This window comes from Camelus dromedarius, chromosome 3 (genome assembly GCF_036321535.1).
Source record: "Camelus dromedarius isolate mCamDro1 chromosome 3, mCamDro1.pat, whole genome shotgun sequence".
In the NCBI taxonomy this organism is placed as follows: Eukaryota; Metazoa; Chordata; class Mammalia; order Artiodactyla; family Camelidae; genus Camelus; species Camelus dromedarius.
Genome location: NC_087438.1, coordinates 51,810,231 through 51,826,087, shown reverse-complemented (window position 1 = coordinate 51,826,087; position 15,857 = coordinate 51,810,231). Strand labels below are relative to the sequence as shown.

The following is a 15,857-nucleotide window of genomic DNA, read 5'->3' as shown; positions in this document are numbered from 1 at the left end:
TGTTCTACCAGTTTAAATAAAACTGTAATGGTCAAGTTTACTAATATTTGATATGTGTAGTTCAACAGAACTACAAGATTCTTGTGATGAAGCTCATATTGAAAAAGCGTACTTCAGCATGACAGCACACACTCTCATACGCTCTTTGCTACATGTGACCAGCGGGGTTTTAGAAATGTGATTTTGTGAAAAACTGCTTTGTAAATTAGCATGTGTTCCACATTGGCTTTTTTTGCTTGGGGTGGGTGGGTAGGGAACAGAGTAAATGAAACTTTTGAATATTTGTTAGATTTTGATTCAGAATCATTTGGAAATTTTTAAAGTGTTCACCAAATAGAGTGCCAAAAACCTTCAGCTTTTGAAAATATTAGCAAATAACAATTCTTGGAAACAGGTCTTGCAAACAGGAAGACATCTCTATAAAAGAAAGAGAAGAACTAAACAAACTAAGTGATAAGACCTAAAAAATTTATTTTAGAAGATGTGTCATTTGCAGTATCTCAACTGTGGTAAAGACTTTTTCATGGGTCTCATGTTTTTGTTGGTTAAGTTTATATTTTTTATTAGAATGAAACGAAATTGAGAAGGCAGTTGATTTTGCAGTACCTAAATTTGGCAAAATATTTTTTAAAATACAGAGAATTATTTTAAAGTTTTATCTTATAAAAATAATTTCATTGAATGGAGGGGGAAAAGTTTAATATCTGGGCTTAAGATATTTATTCATTTTAACATAAAGGAACGCACTGAGAATATCCTTTATTCAACAGAATTTTCTCTGTGCTTACCAGATTGTTCAAACTGTAAGGAGGACATTTTTTCTATTAACAATATTATGTTCTGTAGCAAAGGATAAGTTGAAAATGCCAACATTTTCATAATTAGTGATCATAAATTTCAGTTTTGAAGAAGATTGTAGGCAGTCTTTTTTTTTTTATAGTAAGACCATATAAAAATATATTCTTCAGATAAATTCCAATGACTTGATTTTAGAGATAGAGACAGCTAAGAAACTGATAAAGTAGATGAATAAATATGAGTGAATAATTATTCTGCTTATGTTTTTAATGCATCATTGAACGTGGATATGTTTTTATCTTTTAGAAATTATTTTTGAAAATATGTTTTTAATAGAACTGTTTCATAACCCACCAATATAATAAAACAAGTTTTACAGTCAGTAAATACATACTTTAAAAATCGCATAATTTTAATTACTTGAAATTTTCTATCTCACTCTCAATAGTGTCTATTAATATATTGAAATAATTTAATTTCCTAAAAGTTAATTTCTGGGATCAGAAATAAAAGCAGTATGAATCACTCCACTAGCTCAAAAAAAAAATTGCAATGGCCAGACTTATTTCTTTTTTCTGATTTATTTTAGTTGCATATTCTAAATCTCAGCACTCAAATATACTTTAGAGTTAACCTAATTATAAGTTCTCATTCTACATTTGAGAAAACTAATGGTTAGGTGTATTTCCCAGGTTATCCCAGCAAGTTAATTACATGATCCAGTGTGCCACGCTCCCTTTTGACTTGTATCACTCACCTGGTGAATATTTTACTAATTATCTTTAAAAATGAATCATAGAATTTTTCTTATCTGTATTTGGACCAACATGCTCTGGTAATTAGTGGATAGCAGTTGTTGGTAACCAAAGTAACATTTTTTACTTATTTTTTTTATAATTCTACTTTTTAAAAACTAGGTTAATCATTTATAAATAGATTGTTACTGAAAGAAGGTTGCCTTCTATCCAAATCAATTATCTTAACGAATTAATATTGTAAAAGAGTTTACCGCATCATTCCTTGTACTTTGCCTTATTGTTACAGAACTATTATCTTTAGCTCTGCCTGACTTGATTAATTTTATTTTTTATCCATTTCTAATGTCTCTAAAATGTTCTAATATAGATGTTTATTTTTCCATGCATTATAAGTCCTATTTAATTTATAGTTACAATTTTATGTGTGTAACCTTCTAAATTAAAATAATGCTTTTTCAATAAAATAACTGATGTTTAAAATACAAATCTATTTTGTTAACATTTCTGTTTTCATTTAATTATTATTAAAATTATCTCAATACATGTTAATGTTGTACATTGAAAAATTGACTTAGGAAATCTTATTACAGTGTAAAAGCTACTATAATAAGTTGCTCTCTAACATAAATAAATAAATGACCAATGTTACTAGAGGCTGTAAGCAACATGGGGAAAAAAAAATGGAAGGAGTCTTTTATCCTAGTTTTTAGAGGGCATCAGCAGCTTGCTTTTATGAAAAAGTAACAGCTAAATGCACTGCAAATAATTTGCAGTAATCCAGTTCAGTGATTCATGCGTCTGCTTTAATGGGTCATAATTCAGGGTAAAGTAACTGAGTGCAGTCAGAGTGCAGACACTGCTTATGCCAGGGACAGTATCTCTTCATAAAACACACCTCAGGAGAAGCAGTTTGCCAGCCCCCTAATACTCTCTGATGTTTTGATGTCCTGCATATTTTTCCGATTAAGTTTTGAGTGCCATGTTTTTAGTTGTATTTCCACATTCATTATTCTCACGTAGACCCTTCAGCGGGTTTGCCATATATGATTATTTTTTTAATGATGCCTTTCTTTCCACTTCAGCAGTTTAATAATCTAGCACATGGCTGCTTCTCAGTACTCAGCATTCACCTCCCCAGTACTGAAGAGGACATGTGCTTTGGCTTCAGAATTCCATTTGCAGCGTTAGAAATGCATATTCCCCATGGAACAACATTTGTTTGACATAACCATTCATTTTTATTACCTCTTTAAATATGTTTATCCAGAGTTATCAATAATCATAAATAACTGTATTCTCATCTTGTTCTGTTTTTTTCCAACAGACAAAATTGCTTACCCAGTACATATTAAATCTCGGCAAGTATGATCAAAACTACGACATCAGAGACCGTACAAGATTTATTAGGCAGCTTATTGTTCCGAATGAGAAGAGTGGAGCTCTAAGTAAATATGCCAAAAAAATATTCCTGGCGCAAAAACCCGCACCACTGCTTGAGTCTCCTTTTAAAGGTATTACTAGCAGAATATAAGTGCAAAATATATGTTATGTAAAAAATTATGACATTATATGCCCTGTTTCTAACATGTTTAAAATTTATCTCTTAGAAAACATAAATGTTTAGCATATATAAATATATAAGAACAGTGTGCTTTCTAGATTCATCTGTTCTGCAGAGCAAGGTTTATATTAGTTAAAGTTTATATTTTTATAGGCCCTATTTATCTGAATAATTTCAGTCTAACTTTATTTTATTCTTACTAAACTATTTGGCTGAACAATGGATAAAAGCTATGTTGTTCTTGTAGACGTTGACTTCATTTCTATTTTAAATAGATGGCTTTGTTTAATATGGAATATGTAATTCACCTTAATAGTGAGTTATTAATTAAATATTCTGTGTACACTTACATAAATTTTTCCAAGAATTTTTTCATGAAACGTATCTTTATATTTAAATTTGTTTTTCAAAAATGGAAGTTAGCTTATTTTTCCCAGCTTTTTAAAAGGAGTAATTATTTTATCAGTTTAACAAGTAGCCATTACAGTGGGAAACAAATGATTATATACTTTGGTTTTCATATTTATTCTCATTTAATTGTTGTAAAGCGATAAAAAGCAGTTCAGTTTTGTAGAAAAACTATTAAAATTCTGGATGTGTTTGTGGCAAGACATGTATATGGATTGTTTAACTGTGCTGTCATTCTTAATATTCACAGTAAAGTAATTTTTAGAGAAGCTACATATCAGAGCAACACCTCTAAACACACTGACTGATTAGCTTTTTTATTGACCATTATGGGGGAGATTATTGTAATCTATGGACTGAAATCAGTTTTTTGACCTATGAAGAGCTTCCTAGTTTGTATTTATTCCTTGACATTTGAGGTAATATGCCAATTACTTTGAGCTCTGATTAGGATTGTTCTCTGTTACATACAGCTCATATTGTTTATTTTATATTTTCCTCTATTTTAATAGATAGGGATCATTTCCAGCTTGGCACTTTATCTCACACTCTCAACGCTAAAGCTACTGGGTACCTGGAATTATCTAATTGGCCAGAGGTGGCGCCTGACCCATCAGTTCGAAATGTAGAAGTAATAGAGTTGGTAAGTTGACCTTTCTGAAGTTAATTTTGTCAAGCAGTGGGAGATTTCTAGAATAACCATTGTTTTATATAAAAGGTTTTTTTGCAGGGGATTGAAAATCGAAAATTGTTCTGATATTTCTAAATGTAATGTGTTATATATATATATCTCTCACTGCTGTGGGAACTAACCATTGTAGTACCCCTGTGTTGTTGCACATGTACTGTTCTTTTTCTTCAAGGAAATAGAGAATTGAATTCTCTGCATCAGTGCCGCCCACATTCGTGGTATTGCATTTGTAGCTGTGTAGATTCAATTTCTAAGGTATTTAGTTTTATTGGATTGAGCTTTTCCTACTTAGTTTGGAGATTCGTAAGCTTCCTGTCAATATTTTCTAAATATTTTTTGCTGTCTCTTCCAGAAAAACCATACAAAGTGTTCTTCAGGATTTTCTGATGAACCTGTTTTACATGAAGGCTAAACATACATAGGGAGCATAGTGTACCCAAAAATGTCCTTACACAAGGTCACAATTAAAATGAATAATAGGTTGCTTTCACATTAAAAAAAGAAAAAAAGAAAGCTCTCTATATAAATACTCTTTTCCTAGATCTTTAAAACATGCTGGCCACTAAAATAAAAGAATTAATATTCTTTCCTACTATTGTCTCTTTCTTTCTTATGTAAACAAGGAAAATAAAGAGAAAGATCTTCTAATTGTCTTTAGAGGTTGATTATATGAAATATATCCAAAACTTCTTTAAGTAGAATTAATAAAAAAAGAACAATAGGTATTACATTGTGGATGCTTTTTGGGTAGAACACATATATTGAACTAGGATTCATTTTATCAGTCTTTATTGCTAATTCCTATGGGAAGGTCAGTTAATCTTCTTGCCTATTACCTTTTCCATGTACAATGGAAGAAAATCTTTATTACTTTAAATAGAAAAATTTCTATAATGGGCAGGGCCATGTAGTTTGATTCTTTTGAGAAATATGTTTCTTTTAACTACTCAGACTTACCTGGCTTTGAAACGTGGCCAGAAGCAATATTAACTAATAATGGCTCCATTTAGCAAACCCTGGAAGTGTACTTTGATAATGTTTCATAAACAATATCTTGCTTAAACTTCGTAATGATTTTAAGTGATGGTTATTGTTATCCCATTTTGCAGATGACGAAACCAAGATTCAGAGAACCTAAGTAAATTGCCCAAGCTTGCATAGTTAGTAAATGATGGAACTGGGATTTCAACCCAGATCTGTCTGACTCCATTGTTCATGCTCTGACTGCATTTTATGATGTAATATGAAGAGAGGAAGCTTGAGCTCTTTTGTAAATCTGTACTGTCCTTAGTACTTAGCAGCACTGCTTTCATGTTGCGACAAATTATCTCTATTTAGAGATGAGTTTTTAAAATTTAAAACGAATTGCATTTTCCTCCTTTCAACTCAGTTTGGTGATTTCCACTCAAATCTACATCCTTCTCTTAAATATTCAAAAAGATTGGCTTACTTGTGAAACTTTTGGTCAAATGCTAGAATACAAAGAGAATGTTCTTTGTTATGTGCAGATACTCTCTCTCCTAATTTCTTATTATGCCCGTTTGTTGTTTTTATGGTTCTGTCTTTTTTCATTATTGGGTACATAATGTTTTGGCCCAAGTAGAACCATCCTTTTATCCTCCTTCCTCTGCTGCCCTGTTCCTCCTCCTTGCCACTCCAATCCACCAAAAAAGTAACATAAAAATAGTTTATTGTCTCAGAAATTGATGGCAATGCCATGCACTTTAATTGTGTCTCAAAAGTAGCCTTATATTGGCTGATAGATTGGTTAGCTGGCTGGCTTCTTCCATTTTCATGTGCTCTTCTAAGCATTAACTACCTTATAGGGACAGTCTTTAAATAACATATTTTCTTATGTTCATTTCACCTGGCTGATTCAACGGAGACAAATTGATTTCTTTTACATTTTGCTGACTACATTGTGGAAATTAATAATTGCTAACATATTATGGAGGATAATAATAACTGATGGAATTTGGTTGCATCAGAAAAAAAACTGTCACTATCTGTTGATGCCATGCAGAAAATTGTTTCAGTCTATTGGTCTCTGGACATACTGTTTTAAAATTATAGTATAAGAGACTCAATTAAATATAAAAATAATGTACATAGTTTTATTATCAAATGCAACTATAACAATACAGAAAGAAGGTTTCGTATAGTCTTTCTCACCTATCGCTCTGTCACCACCGTCAAAGTCACATCAGTGTATTTCATGCACATAATACATGTGTTATCCTAGTTTTACTATAAAGTGATCTTACAGGGTCACATTGTGTTACTATGAAATATAACTTAGTCAAAATAATGACCTAGGTTTGGATAATCTGCTATTTTAATCAAAACAACAGGGAACCTAGTCACATTGACACTAGAAGTCACTTTGAATTACACACTACCATTCCGGAATATCAAATACGATACATATTTGTATTACGACACCAGTCAGTTTTGAAGATTCTTTACACTTTTTTTTTTTTTTTTTTGCTTAGTTCTAGGAAATCCTTTTCTGCCCAGTTACAGAAAGGCTGTTTTTGGCATACCAAGCTTTACAAACACATCTGCCGTCAGTGTTTTATCTTTCATAGGAACTTACAAATTAGTGCCTTGCTCTTTTCCTCTTCTCTTTTCCCTGTTATTTCTTTTGCTTAGAGTTATCATAGTCATAAAAGACCATAACAAAAATTAAAATATTTTTACTGTGAGACTTTGTCCTTTAAAATCTAAAGCTCCATGAATAGAGAGTCCATGACCGTGTCAAAATAATATACCTCTTTGAGCATAAGAGCTTGATTTTCCTTATCTGTGACTTAGTCTTAGCCTAAAAGCCATAGTCCAATTAAGTAATTTTTCCCCCTGAATTGACCTGACAAACTTTTTACTAGGCTTTAGGAAAATATTGTTTATTTGGATTTAAGAAAAATGGAATTTCAGTGTTTACTAAATATAGGAGAACTTTGATTATAGAATACTATCTTTATTCATTTTTGAAGGACAGAACATTATAAATATATATAAAAAGAAAAGCAGTACTGCTGATCTTATGTAAGTATCTTACTCAAATATATTTGAGTAATTTTTACTCATTTTTCTGTTATTGTCCAGATAGTGACTTTCCAGTTTACCAAAGCTTGTCTTTTTAAGCAACATATCTTAAGCCCATAAGCCCTCTCTAGATCAGTGGTTTTCAATCTTAGCTATACACTGTAATCATATGGAAATAATTAAACAAAACCTTTGTCAGGCCTGCCCCAGACCAATTAAATCAGAATTTTAGGAAATGAATCCTAGGTATTAGCTTTTTTAGTATTAGTATTTTTATTGCTCGTATTAGTAGTCTTAAAAATATTCTCAGGTGATGCTAACCTGCATCTAGTGCTGAGAACCATTCCTGAATAGGGACGTCTGTGCTGCCATAAATTTCTTCACAGCAACATGGTACTCTGGCCAACTGGCACATACTAGAAACTCAAAAGTGTGATAAATAAGTAAGTCTTAACCATTCTTGACCTTTTAAAAAATATACATTTCCCTGACCTTTAAAAGAGAGTGTATGAACCATGATTTAATTTTTCTTAACGAATCAGGGTCACACTTATGGAAATTATTTTATTTTACTTTAATACACTGTGTTAAAGTTTTTAAGGGGCTGTCACACAACTGATACTTATTGTGCCAGACACACTTAAGATATATCGGTGTGCAAAATATTCAAACACCTCTGCTCTCCACAAGCTGATGTTCCAGCAGGGATAGACTGACAGTAAAAATAAATTTATAAATTTATGTATGTGTGTTAGAGAATAATAAGTGCTGTGACAGAAACAAAACAGGATTAGAGCAGAGTAAGATCAGAAGTGCCAGTCCTGGGAGGTTGGAATTTTAAATAGAGTGGTCCTCCCTGAGGTGACATTTGAGCAGAGACTTGCGGGGAGTGAGGGAATGAGCCATGCAGTCATCTGGGGGAGGGTGTTGGAAACTGGAGCAGCTTTGGGGAGAGGCCTAAAGGGGAGAGAGAGCATACCTGGGGTATTTGAAGAATCTGTAAGGAGCGGCTGGAGCAGAGCGGGCAGGAGGGAGAGCAGCAGCAGGACACAGAGGCAAGAGGAGGCCAGGGAGGGCCGAGCAGACTGTTGTAAAGACTTCTTTTTTTCTGAGTGAAAAAAGGAGCCTTTGGTAGGGTTTCAAACCAAAGAAGAGCTTGATTGGAACTGGGTTTTAATAAAATCATTCTGACTGCTGTGTTGAGCCAACCTGGAGCTGGGGGGTGGGAGGTGGGACTAGACCCAGGGTAACCAGTTGGAGACTGCTGCCGTAATCCAGGAGAGAGCTGGCCGAGGTGGTACAGGACCAAGGTGGCTGAAGGCTTTCTTGATGGATTAGATGATTAGGGTATGAGAGAAAGAGAGAAGTCAGTGACAGGATTACCCCAGAGTTTATGCTGTTGAGATGATAAGGACTATTTATCACCTACACTAAATTTTTTTTTTCCTTCTCCCTCATTATCAAGCTGTCAACTTGCATTTCTTACTGCTCTTATTGTGTCTGCCTCTAACTGCCCTCATCTCTCCTAGGCTGTCCTACCTTAGTTTAAATCTTCTGTAGACCAACAAATACAAAAGTGTTTTAAATCATATGTAAAATAAAGTTGTTGGTTTAACACAATAGTCTCTGAGTGAGAGTTTGTGTTCCTCTCTTTAGTGGTAAAGGGGAATCAGCCTTAATGCCAGGGCTTCTAACAGCTGCCTCCTCTGTTGAGGCCTTAAACTTTCTTCTGGGTTCACAGAGTATTCGAATGGTTAAGTTTGCCTGAGGACTGAATCCCTTAATGAGAATTCATTGATATTGAATTTACATTTTTTTTAAACAGGCAAAAGAATGGACCCCAGCAGGAAAAGCAAAGAAAGAGAATCCTGATAAGAAATTTTATTCTGAATCTGAGGAGGAAGAGGACTCTTCTGAGAGCAGCAGTGACAGTGGTAGGGTTTATAACTCATTGAAAAACATTGTTCACTATGTCCTGCGTGCTATGCCTCCTGTAAAACAGCAAGGCCTAGAACATAATATTCAACAAGCAGGTTTAAATATAGTTTATACTATTACAATAATTCCTTTCATTTACATATCCCTGTGTAGTTTTCAAAACAATCTCTAACCTCTTTTTATTTGATGTTGCCTCATGGACACATAAACTAATAAATGTTAAGAGTTGAAACAGAAACTCATGCTTTCCTGAACTTGAGCCCACACTGCCTGTCACATTCATTAGCGTATTGAAAAACATAATTTTACATTTAATAAGCCTTTAATGTGGGCCTTTAAAAGTAACTTTCTTTTGTAAAAATGTAGTTTATTTTAAACCTCGAGTAGTCTCTTTCTAATCCATTTTATACTCTTCAACTTGTACATGAACTTATATAGAGGTAAAGCTAGAATTAATAAATCACTTGTGTATTGTAAAGAAACAAAGAGCTAAAAAGATTGAGGGCAACTGTATGCAATGAAAAGAATACTAAATAGGAAGGACTTAGAATTCCTGGGTTTTAGCAAATTGAATAAATGCACTTACCTTTCTTTGTTTCTAATATGGGGTAAAGTTACATGGTTTTTTATAAATCCCTTCAGTATTAAAAGTCTGAGTGATTTGCATAATAAAAAATATTTTGGAGTTACTTTCTAACACACCTATTAAGAATTAACCTAATAGACTTATCTGATCCAAGACCAAATGGCAACTCTTTATTCTGAAACCTTTGTTCCTTGGGAAGCCAGGGCCCCTCACTATTATTTCATCATCCCTTACCTTACATAGAAGTAATGCATTCATTTTTTTTCCCCCTTTATTTCCCTATCAAAATCTATGTATTAAATATCTGATAAATCAAGCTATGGTGCTTTACCTTCTAAAGTAACAAGCTTGAGAAATGGAGAAAATTACTTCACAAAGAAGAGAATTTCAAGAATGATAGAGACCATTGAGGAAGACATGTGATATAGCTACGAGTGCATCGTGTACATACTGGTCTCCATCTCACTTATTCACAAGCTCATGTGTGATTAGGGGCTTACCATTTTCAGTACATATTTGAAATATTCCATTAACATTAGGGCTTTTCATAAGTTTATCTGGATACATACAGTAGTGAGTCGTGTGACAGTTCCATTCTAGCTAACAGAGGGAAAAGGCAACTTTTCTCATTAGACGTTACTAGATTTTTTCCCATCAGCAAGTCTTTTTGAGGATAAACAGATTTCCTCAAGAATTTTCCTAACATAAAAATTTAAATGATGGTGCCTGAAGTGAACTGGATTCATATTGAACTCCTGTGTAATAACATGAGAAAGTAACTTAGATGCTGAAATGTACCTTTATTATTTATAGTGTAAGCCAGTTATCTAAGTTAATATGTATGTGCGTTTAACTTTGATATCACAACAATTCAGAATATCTTTATTCAGCAGATATGTCTTTATAAATTTGGGTAAAATATATTTTGCTCTCTGTGAAAGCTGCTGCTGCTGAGTGCCTCGCCATGTGGCAGACCATTGTGTCCTCATCACCTTTATATGTTTCAGACCATTTAATCTTCACAACAGCTCTGGAAAGTAGCTAATACCCTCCTTTGCTGAAAAGGAAACTGGGACCCAGAGAGGTTGAATACCTTGCTCGGTCTTACAGCTGGTGGGTGGCGGGGCCAGGATTCGAACTTGGACATTCCAGCTTGAGAACCTATGCCTTTCACCACTGTAAACTATTGCAAAAGCATATAGGCACTCCTAGCTTTTCGATGTGTGATACATAAATTAATCCTCATAAAGTAGATGCTTTTATCTTTTACAATAATATTTTAACTTGAGGGTATTTTCTGAGGACACTTCATCAGCTGGATCACAGGCAGGGCCAACAGTTTGTCCTCTTACCTAAGATACAGCTCTGCACTTATAATCATTTCAACTAGTGAAAAATTAAGCTTCATGTTTAAAATACACATAAATATACTATATGCATCACTTCTGCAAAGAGCCCTAATATATCATGATTTATACATAAAACATTTAAACATGTAGCTCTTCAGTATAGCTTTATCATTTCTTTTGCCTATGGAAAACTTCTGTACTAGCTAAAATAAGTAACAACTTTTTATTGATTTTGTTTTATTGCCTTTGAATTTAGAAATTTTTTAAGATGATTTGAATGGCTCGTTTCCCTCTCAAAATTTGTTCCTAAGATTAAACCATTACTTCTTTCTCTAAAGAAAGTTTCCCATTATAAGTAGAGGTATTACAAATTATTTTTTATCCCTATATCATCTTCATAATCATTCTTTAAAAACAGTTTTTACCATAGTTAAAATATTTGAGTTTGAAAAGTGAGGTACTCTCACATTGGGTTTACTTGGTTGAGCTTTTCTTTGCCTTTCCCTGCTTGTTACCAGACTGCCTTCTCTGCCTGTTGAAGTCCCTCCAAGCCCAGCCTGGCGCAGCAGGCCAGATGTCTGAATGACCGGAGGGCCGAAATAGGAAATATTGAACAATTGAGGTCCACTAAATGTTGAACAAGTGGGGTCCCATAAACTAAAATTCAGCATCTGATTTCATTTGTGATGAATCTTGACTTGTGGCCTTAGGTACAATTAAATGGTTGTAAATCAAAGAGCATCCGGTTGTTTTTTTCAGAGAATAAATCTGGACATGGAAGTGGAGAACAGGACGGGGAAGGAGACAGCAGTGAGGACTCCAGTGAGGACTCCAGTGAGGATGAGAGTGACAGTGGAAGTGAGTCAGAAGCAGACAACAAAAGAGCAGCCAAGAAGAAGTCCAAAACCAAAGGAAAAGGGTGAATGAATGATTTTGTCAGAATTTCCTTAAAAAAATATTCTGTGGTATTTTCCCCCAGGCTAACATTGAGTGAGAAAATAAGTGTATGTTTTTTTTGGCAGATTTTAAATCTTACAATATTAATTTAAAATACTAATTCACCTTATTCTACTACTTGTAATGCTCAGTTTTCATTTTGAACTTGAACAAATCTTGGGGTTACACTTTGAAAATTGGTGTAACCTTGGAAGGCTGAGTTAAGTGATCAAGCAGTAGATATGAAACACTTAATTACCTCTGGCAGCCGTTTTGCTGAGGGCTGAAATTAAATCCTTCAACACTTTGCCATTATGTAACTAAGACAATTGATTTTTCTAAATAATGTTATATTAAAAAGATTATGAGCCAAATATTAGAGTCAGGGGCTGTGAAGGGAGACGGTCATAAGATACTTAAGCGTTAGCGCTTTTTAAAATCTCCCATTATCAACAACGTTATCAGGTATTAAAGTGTCGTTAAAATTTTGAGTAATTGGGGCTAATCCCCTGGATCGGCTGAGTCTCTTTCCCCAGCGCTGTCGGTGAGTGGCCTCTGCAGACGCGCGAGGCGCTTTCCCCGGGAGCCTGCTGCCCGCTCACTAGATGAGCTTGCAGCCCAGCTCTGTCGTGGCTGACAGCGCTGATTGGGGCGCAGTACGCTCTCTGCTCCTTTTATTACAGACAGTAATTAAAGCAGCTCGCCCTGCCACTTCCATAACAAACACAGCATAATGCCCTAATTATGACTTTATTAATTTAAGTCAGGATTTAATGATTTTAAAAGTGATTTATATTGTTTTTCCTGTTCAGAACAAATGAAATCTGTAGGTTAAATTAATACAGGCTTTTCATCATTGCAAAGTTAAAAAGCTAGTTACCAGTAAATTCTTTTCATTAGATTAACACCTGAAACTCTAAGCAGTAAGGTAAACAATAATTACCCATCAAAATTGAGTGATGCATAACAAAATAACACTTTTAACTTTAAAATCTTATCTTAAAAGCTAGAAGTGAAATATATCAGAATCATTCACTTGTTGCAGCAAGCGAGTTACCTGGTTTGTAATACGGCCTTTTCTTCGAGAGAAGGTCTGTGCTTCTAATGTAGTATTAGAGTATCTGTAATGACATAATTCACAAAAAGTGTCTTATTTCTTAGGAAGGGCAAGTTCTGTCCAATGCACTAAGTATCTCTTCCGATAGCAAAAGTCGATATGCTAGGAACTATAATCATGTATTATGTTAGTTTCATTATTTTCTGTCTTCAGAAACGGTCTTCTCTTTTTGCTCATGTTTGAATTTAAAAGAATTGTTTATTATACCACAGGGAATCTCAGATACATTCTGAACCTTATATTTTTAAGTACATGTTCTAACCACTAAGTGGGGGATAATAAATTGCCATTCTTTGCTAGAAGAAAAACAACATACTTTTTAGTCATCAGATAAAATTGCATGCGCTCTGAGATGTTGCCATGACTCCATTTTTAATAAACAGCAATCATATTTCCTCCACAAAAATCAGTTCAAGGAAATATCGATTCTTCCCTTGCCTCACCACTCTCTCCCCCTCTGTGTTTTTCTGCCTGTCTCTTAGAATTGTTTTTAAACTTTGCTGGTATAACTATATGATAATTTTTTTAAGACTAAGTAGCTTTAAGTATCTTCAAAACCATCTTCTGATAATCATAGCTATTTATGACTAAATTTGAGTTTTATACTCCAAATTATTTTCATTTGAAGGGAGGTAGTATAAGGTAGTGGAGAAAATAGAGTCTTTAGAATAAGACAGACTTGAGTTCTAATTCCATTTCTGCCCCTCCTGGTTATGCGTCCTTGAGCCCTTGAGCAAGTTGCTCTACTTCCCTCAATATTATAGGATAACAACACACACACACACACACACACACACACACACACACACACACACACACACACACACACACACACACACACACACACACACACACACACACACACACACACACACACACACACACACACACACACACACACACACACCTAGACTTGAGAAAATAAAAAAGACCACAAGGCATCTCTCATCCCCTGAGAGAAGACCTTTTGGCTGTCTTACATGTCATCTCTTCTCCTTTGAGAGCCACCTTCCCTCCCTTCTGCCTGCTTTATTCCTCTTTCTCAACTTATGTGTCTCTTCCTCTAGATGCAATCCCAATCTTGGTCAAGTTTCCTTCAAATGTTCTCATGACACAGTATACTTTATTATTTATTGCTTTCCATACTTTGTCACTGCCAGCTTACTTCTCTATATCCTCCAGTGGACTTGTAGACTCTGTAAGGGACATACAAGGAGATCACCTGTATCTTACTAACCATTGTTATTCTTAGCACTTAACATAGTGCCAACACATGGTGGGCAAGCGGCAAATATTTATTAAATGAAAGAGTGAGTGAACAAATTAATGAAGAGCATCAGCACTTAGGTTCAATCATTTGCTGTTTCAGAAGCTTATATTTGATTATCTTACATTTTTTAGTAGGACTTAGTACATTAGAAGAATTCTCTCTTGAACTGGTTAACATTTTTTCATATAATATGTTTAAGGGTGACATTTGGGAACATATGTAAATAATTTTCTTGGATATAAAAATCCATACAGTGGATGTCTATTTTAGCAAAAGTGGATGTATAAATATTTAAATTTATTAACGAACACTTAGTATTTTTGAGACAGCACTTTAAAATCAGCCTAAGTATCTTTGAAGTTGTTAATGGTAGCACCTAATCTGTATTCCTGGTAAATCAAACATTTAATTATCAATTATTTTCTACTTATGTGACCATTTAGTGTTACTTTATGACCTTTTGCATTTGAAGTCTGTGTGATGTGGTATACTTGATTTTGAATGGATTCTTACTTATTTGGTTACAGATAATACTGCCTTTATTATTTTATTAATATGTTATAGAATTTTAAAGCTATTTTTATTGTCTTTTTATATACTAGGGAGAAATGATTCTCAGTGAAAAATACTGCTCTAATAAAGACTGACTCAGGCAAAACAGACAAATGGCAACACTTGTCATTTGATTTTTCAGACTGCTTAAACTTTATATAAGGATTAATATTAGGATGTAATATTTATATATACAAGGATTAGTATTTCAAAAGGGTTAATATTTGTATTATTTATATAAGGATTATATAAGGATTTAATATTTCAAAATTTATTATTTATGTAACGATTTCATATTTCAAAATTTATTATTCTGTGTAGTGATTCTGAAGATGTGGATAAGGAAAATGAAAACTCTAAAAGTTCAGATACTTCCAGTGCTGAATCTAGTTCAGTAGAAGACAGCTCTTCAGATTCTGAATCAGAATCAGAGTCTGAAAGTGAATCTGAATCCAGAAAAGTTACTAAGGTAAGAGATAACACATTTGTTATAGCTGAAAGTAAATAGTCTTATAGCCTTCTCCCAATTAAGAAAAAGTATTTCTGAAGATTTGTGTTTTGTTGAAAATAAAGAAACCAGGAAAGGAATTTAACATTGTCACTGACAAGTAAAATAAACACTATCTTCATGCATTTACACCTGTGATTTTATTTTGTTTTTTTAGATTATAGCTTCCTTTATAACTCAGCTCTGCAGAAAAATTAGGAACTGCTTTTAGCCTCACCGTTTCCAACCAGAATTAGAGACTTCAGTGTCATGAGTATGGCTTTTTTTGTTCTTGGCTAGGATGTGACAAGGGAGGCTTTTGCCAAAGAGAAATTAAAGAGAAGTCACAGAAATAGTATTA

General features: G+C 33.8%; 1 protein-coding gene across 1 annotated transcript in view; it reads left to right on the top strand.

Moving 5' to 3' along the window:
- The window catches only part of AP3B1 (adaptor related protein complex 3 subunit beta 1), a 219,960-nt gene that overhangs the window by 126,851 nt on the left and 77,252 nt on the right, over positions 1-15,857 (top strand). The window contains exons 16-20 of the mRNA XM_010975029.3: positions 2,881-3,067; positions 4,038-4,168; positions 9,087-9,195; positions 11,894-12,053; positions 15,331-15,478. Of these exons, the coding sequence (XP_010973331.2) occupies positions 2,881-3,067; positions 4,038-4,168; positions 9,087-9,195; positions 11,894-12,053; positions 15,331-15,478 (735 nt within the window). The remainder of the gene's footprint in view (positions 1-2,880; positions 3,068-4,037; positions 4,169-9,086; positions 9,196-11,893; positions 12,054-15,330; positions 15,479-15,857) is intronic.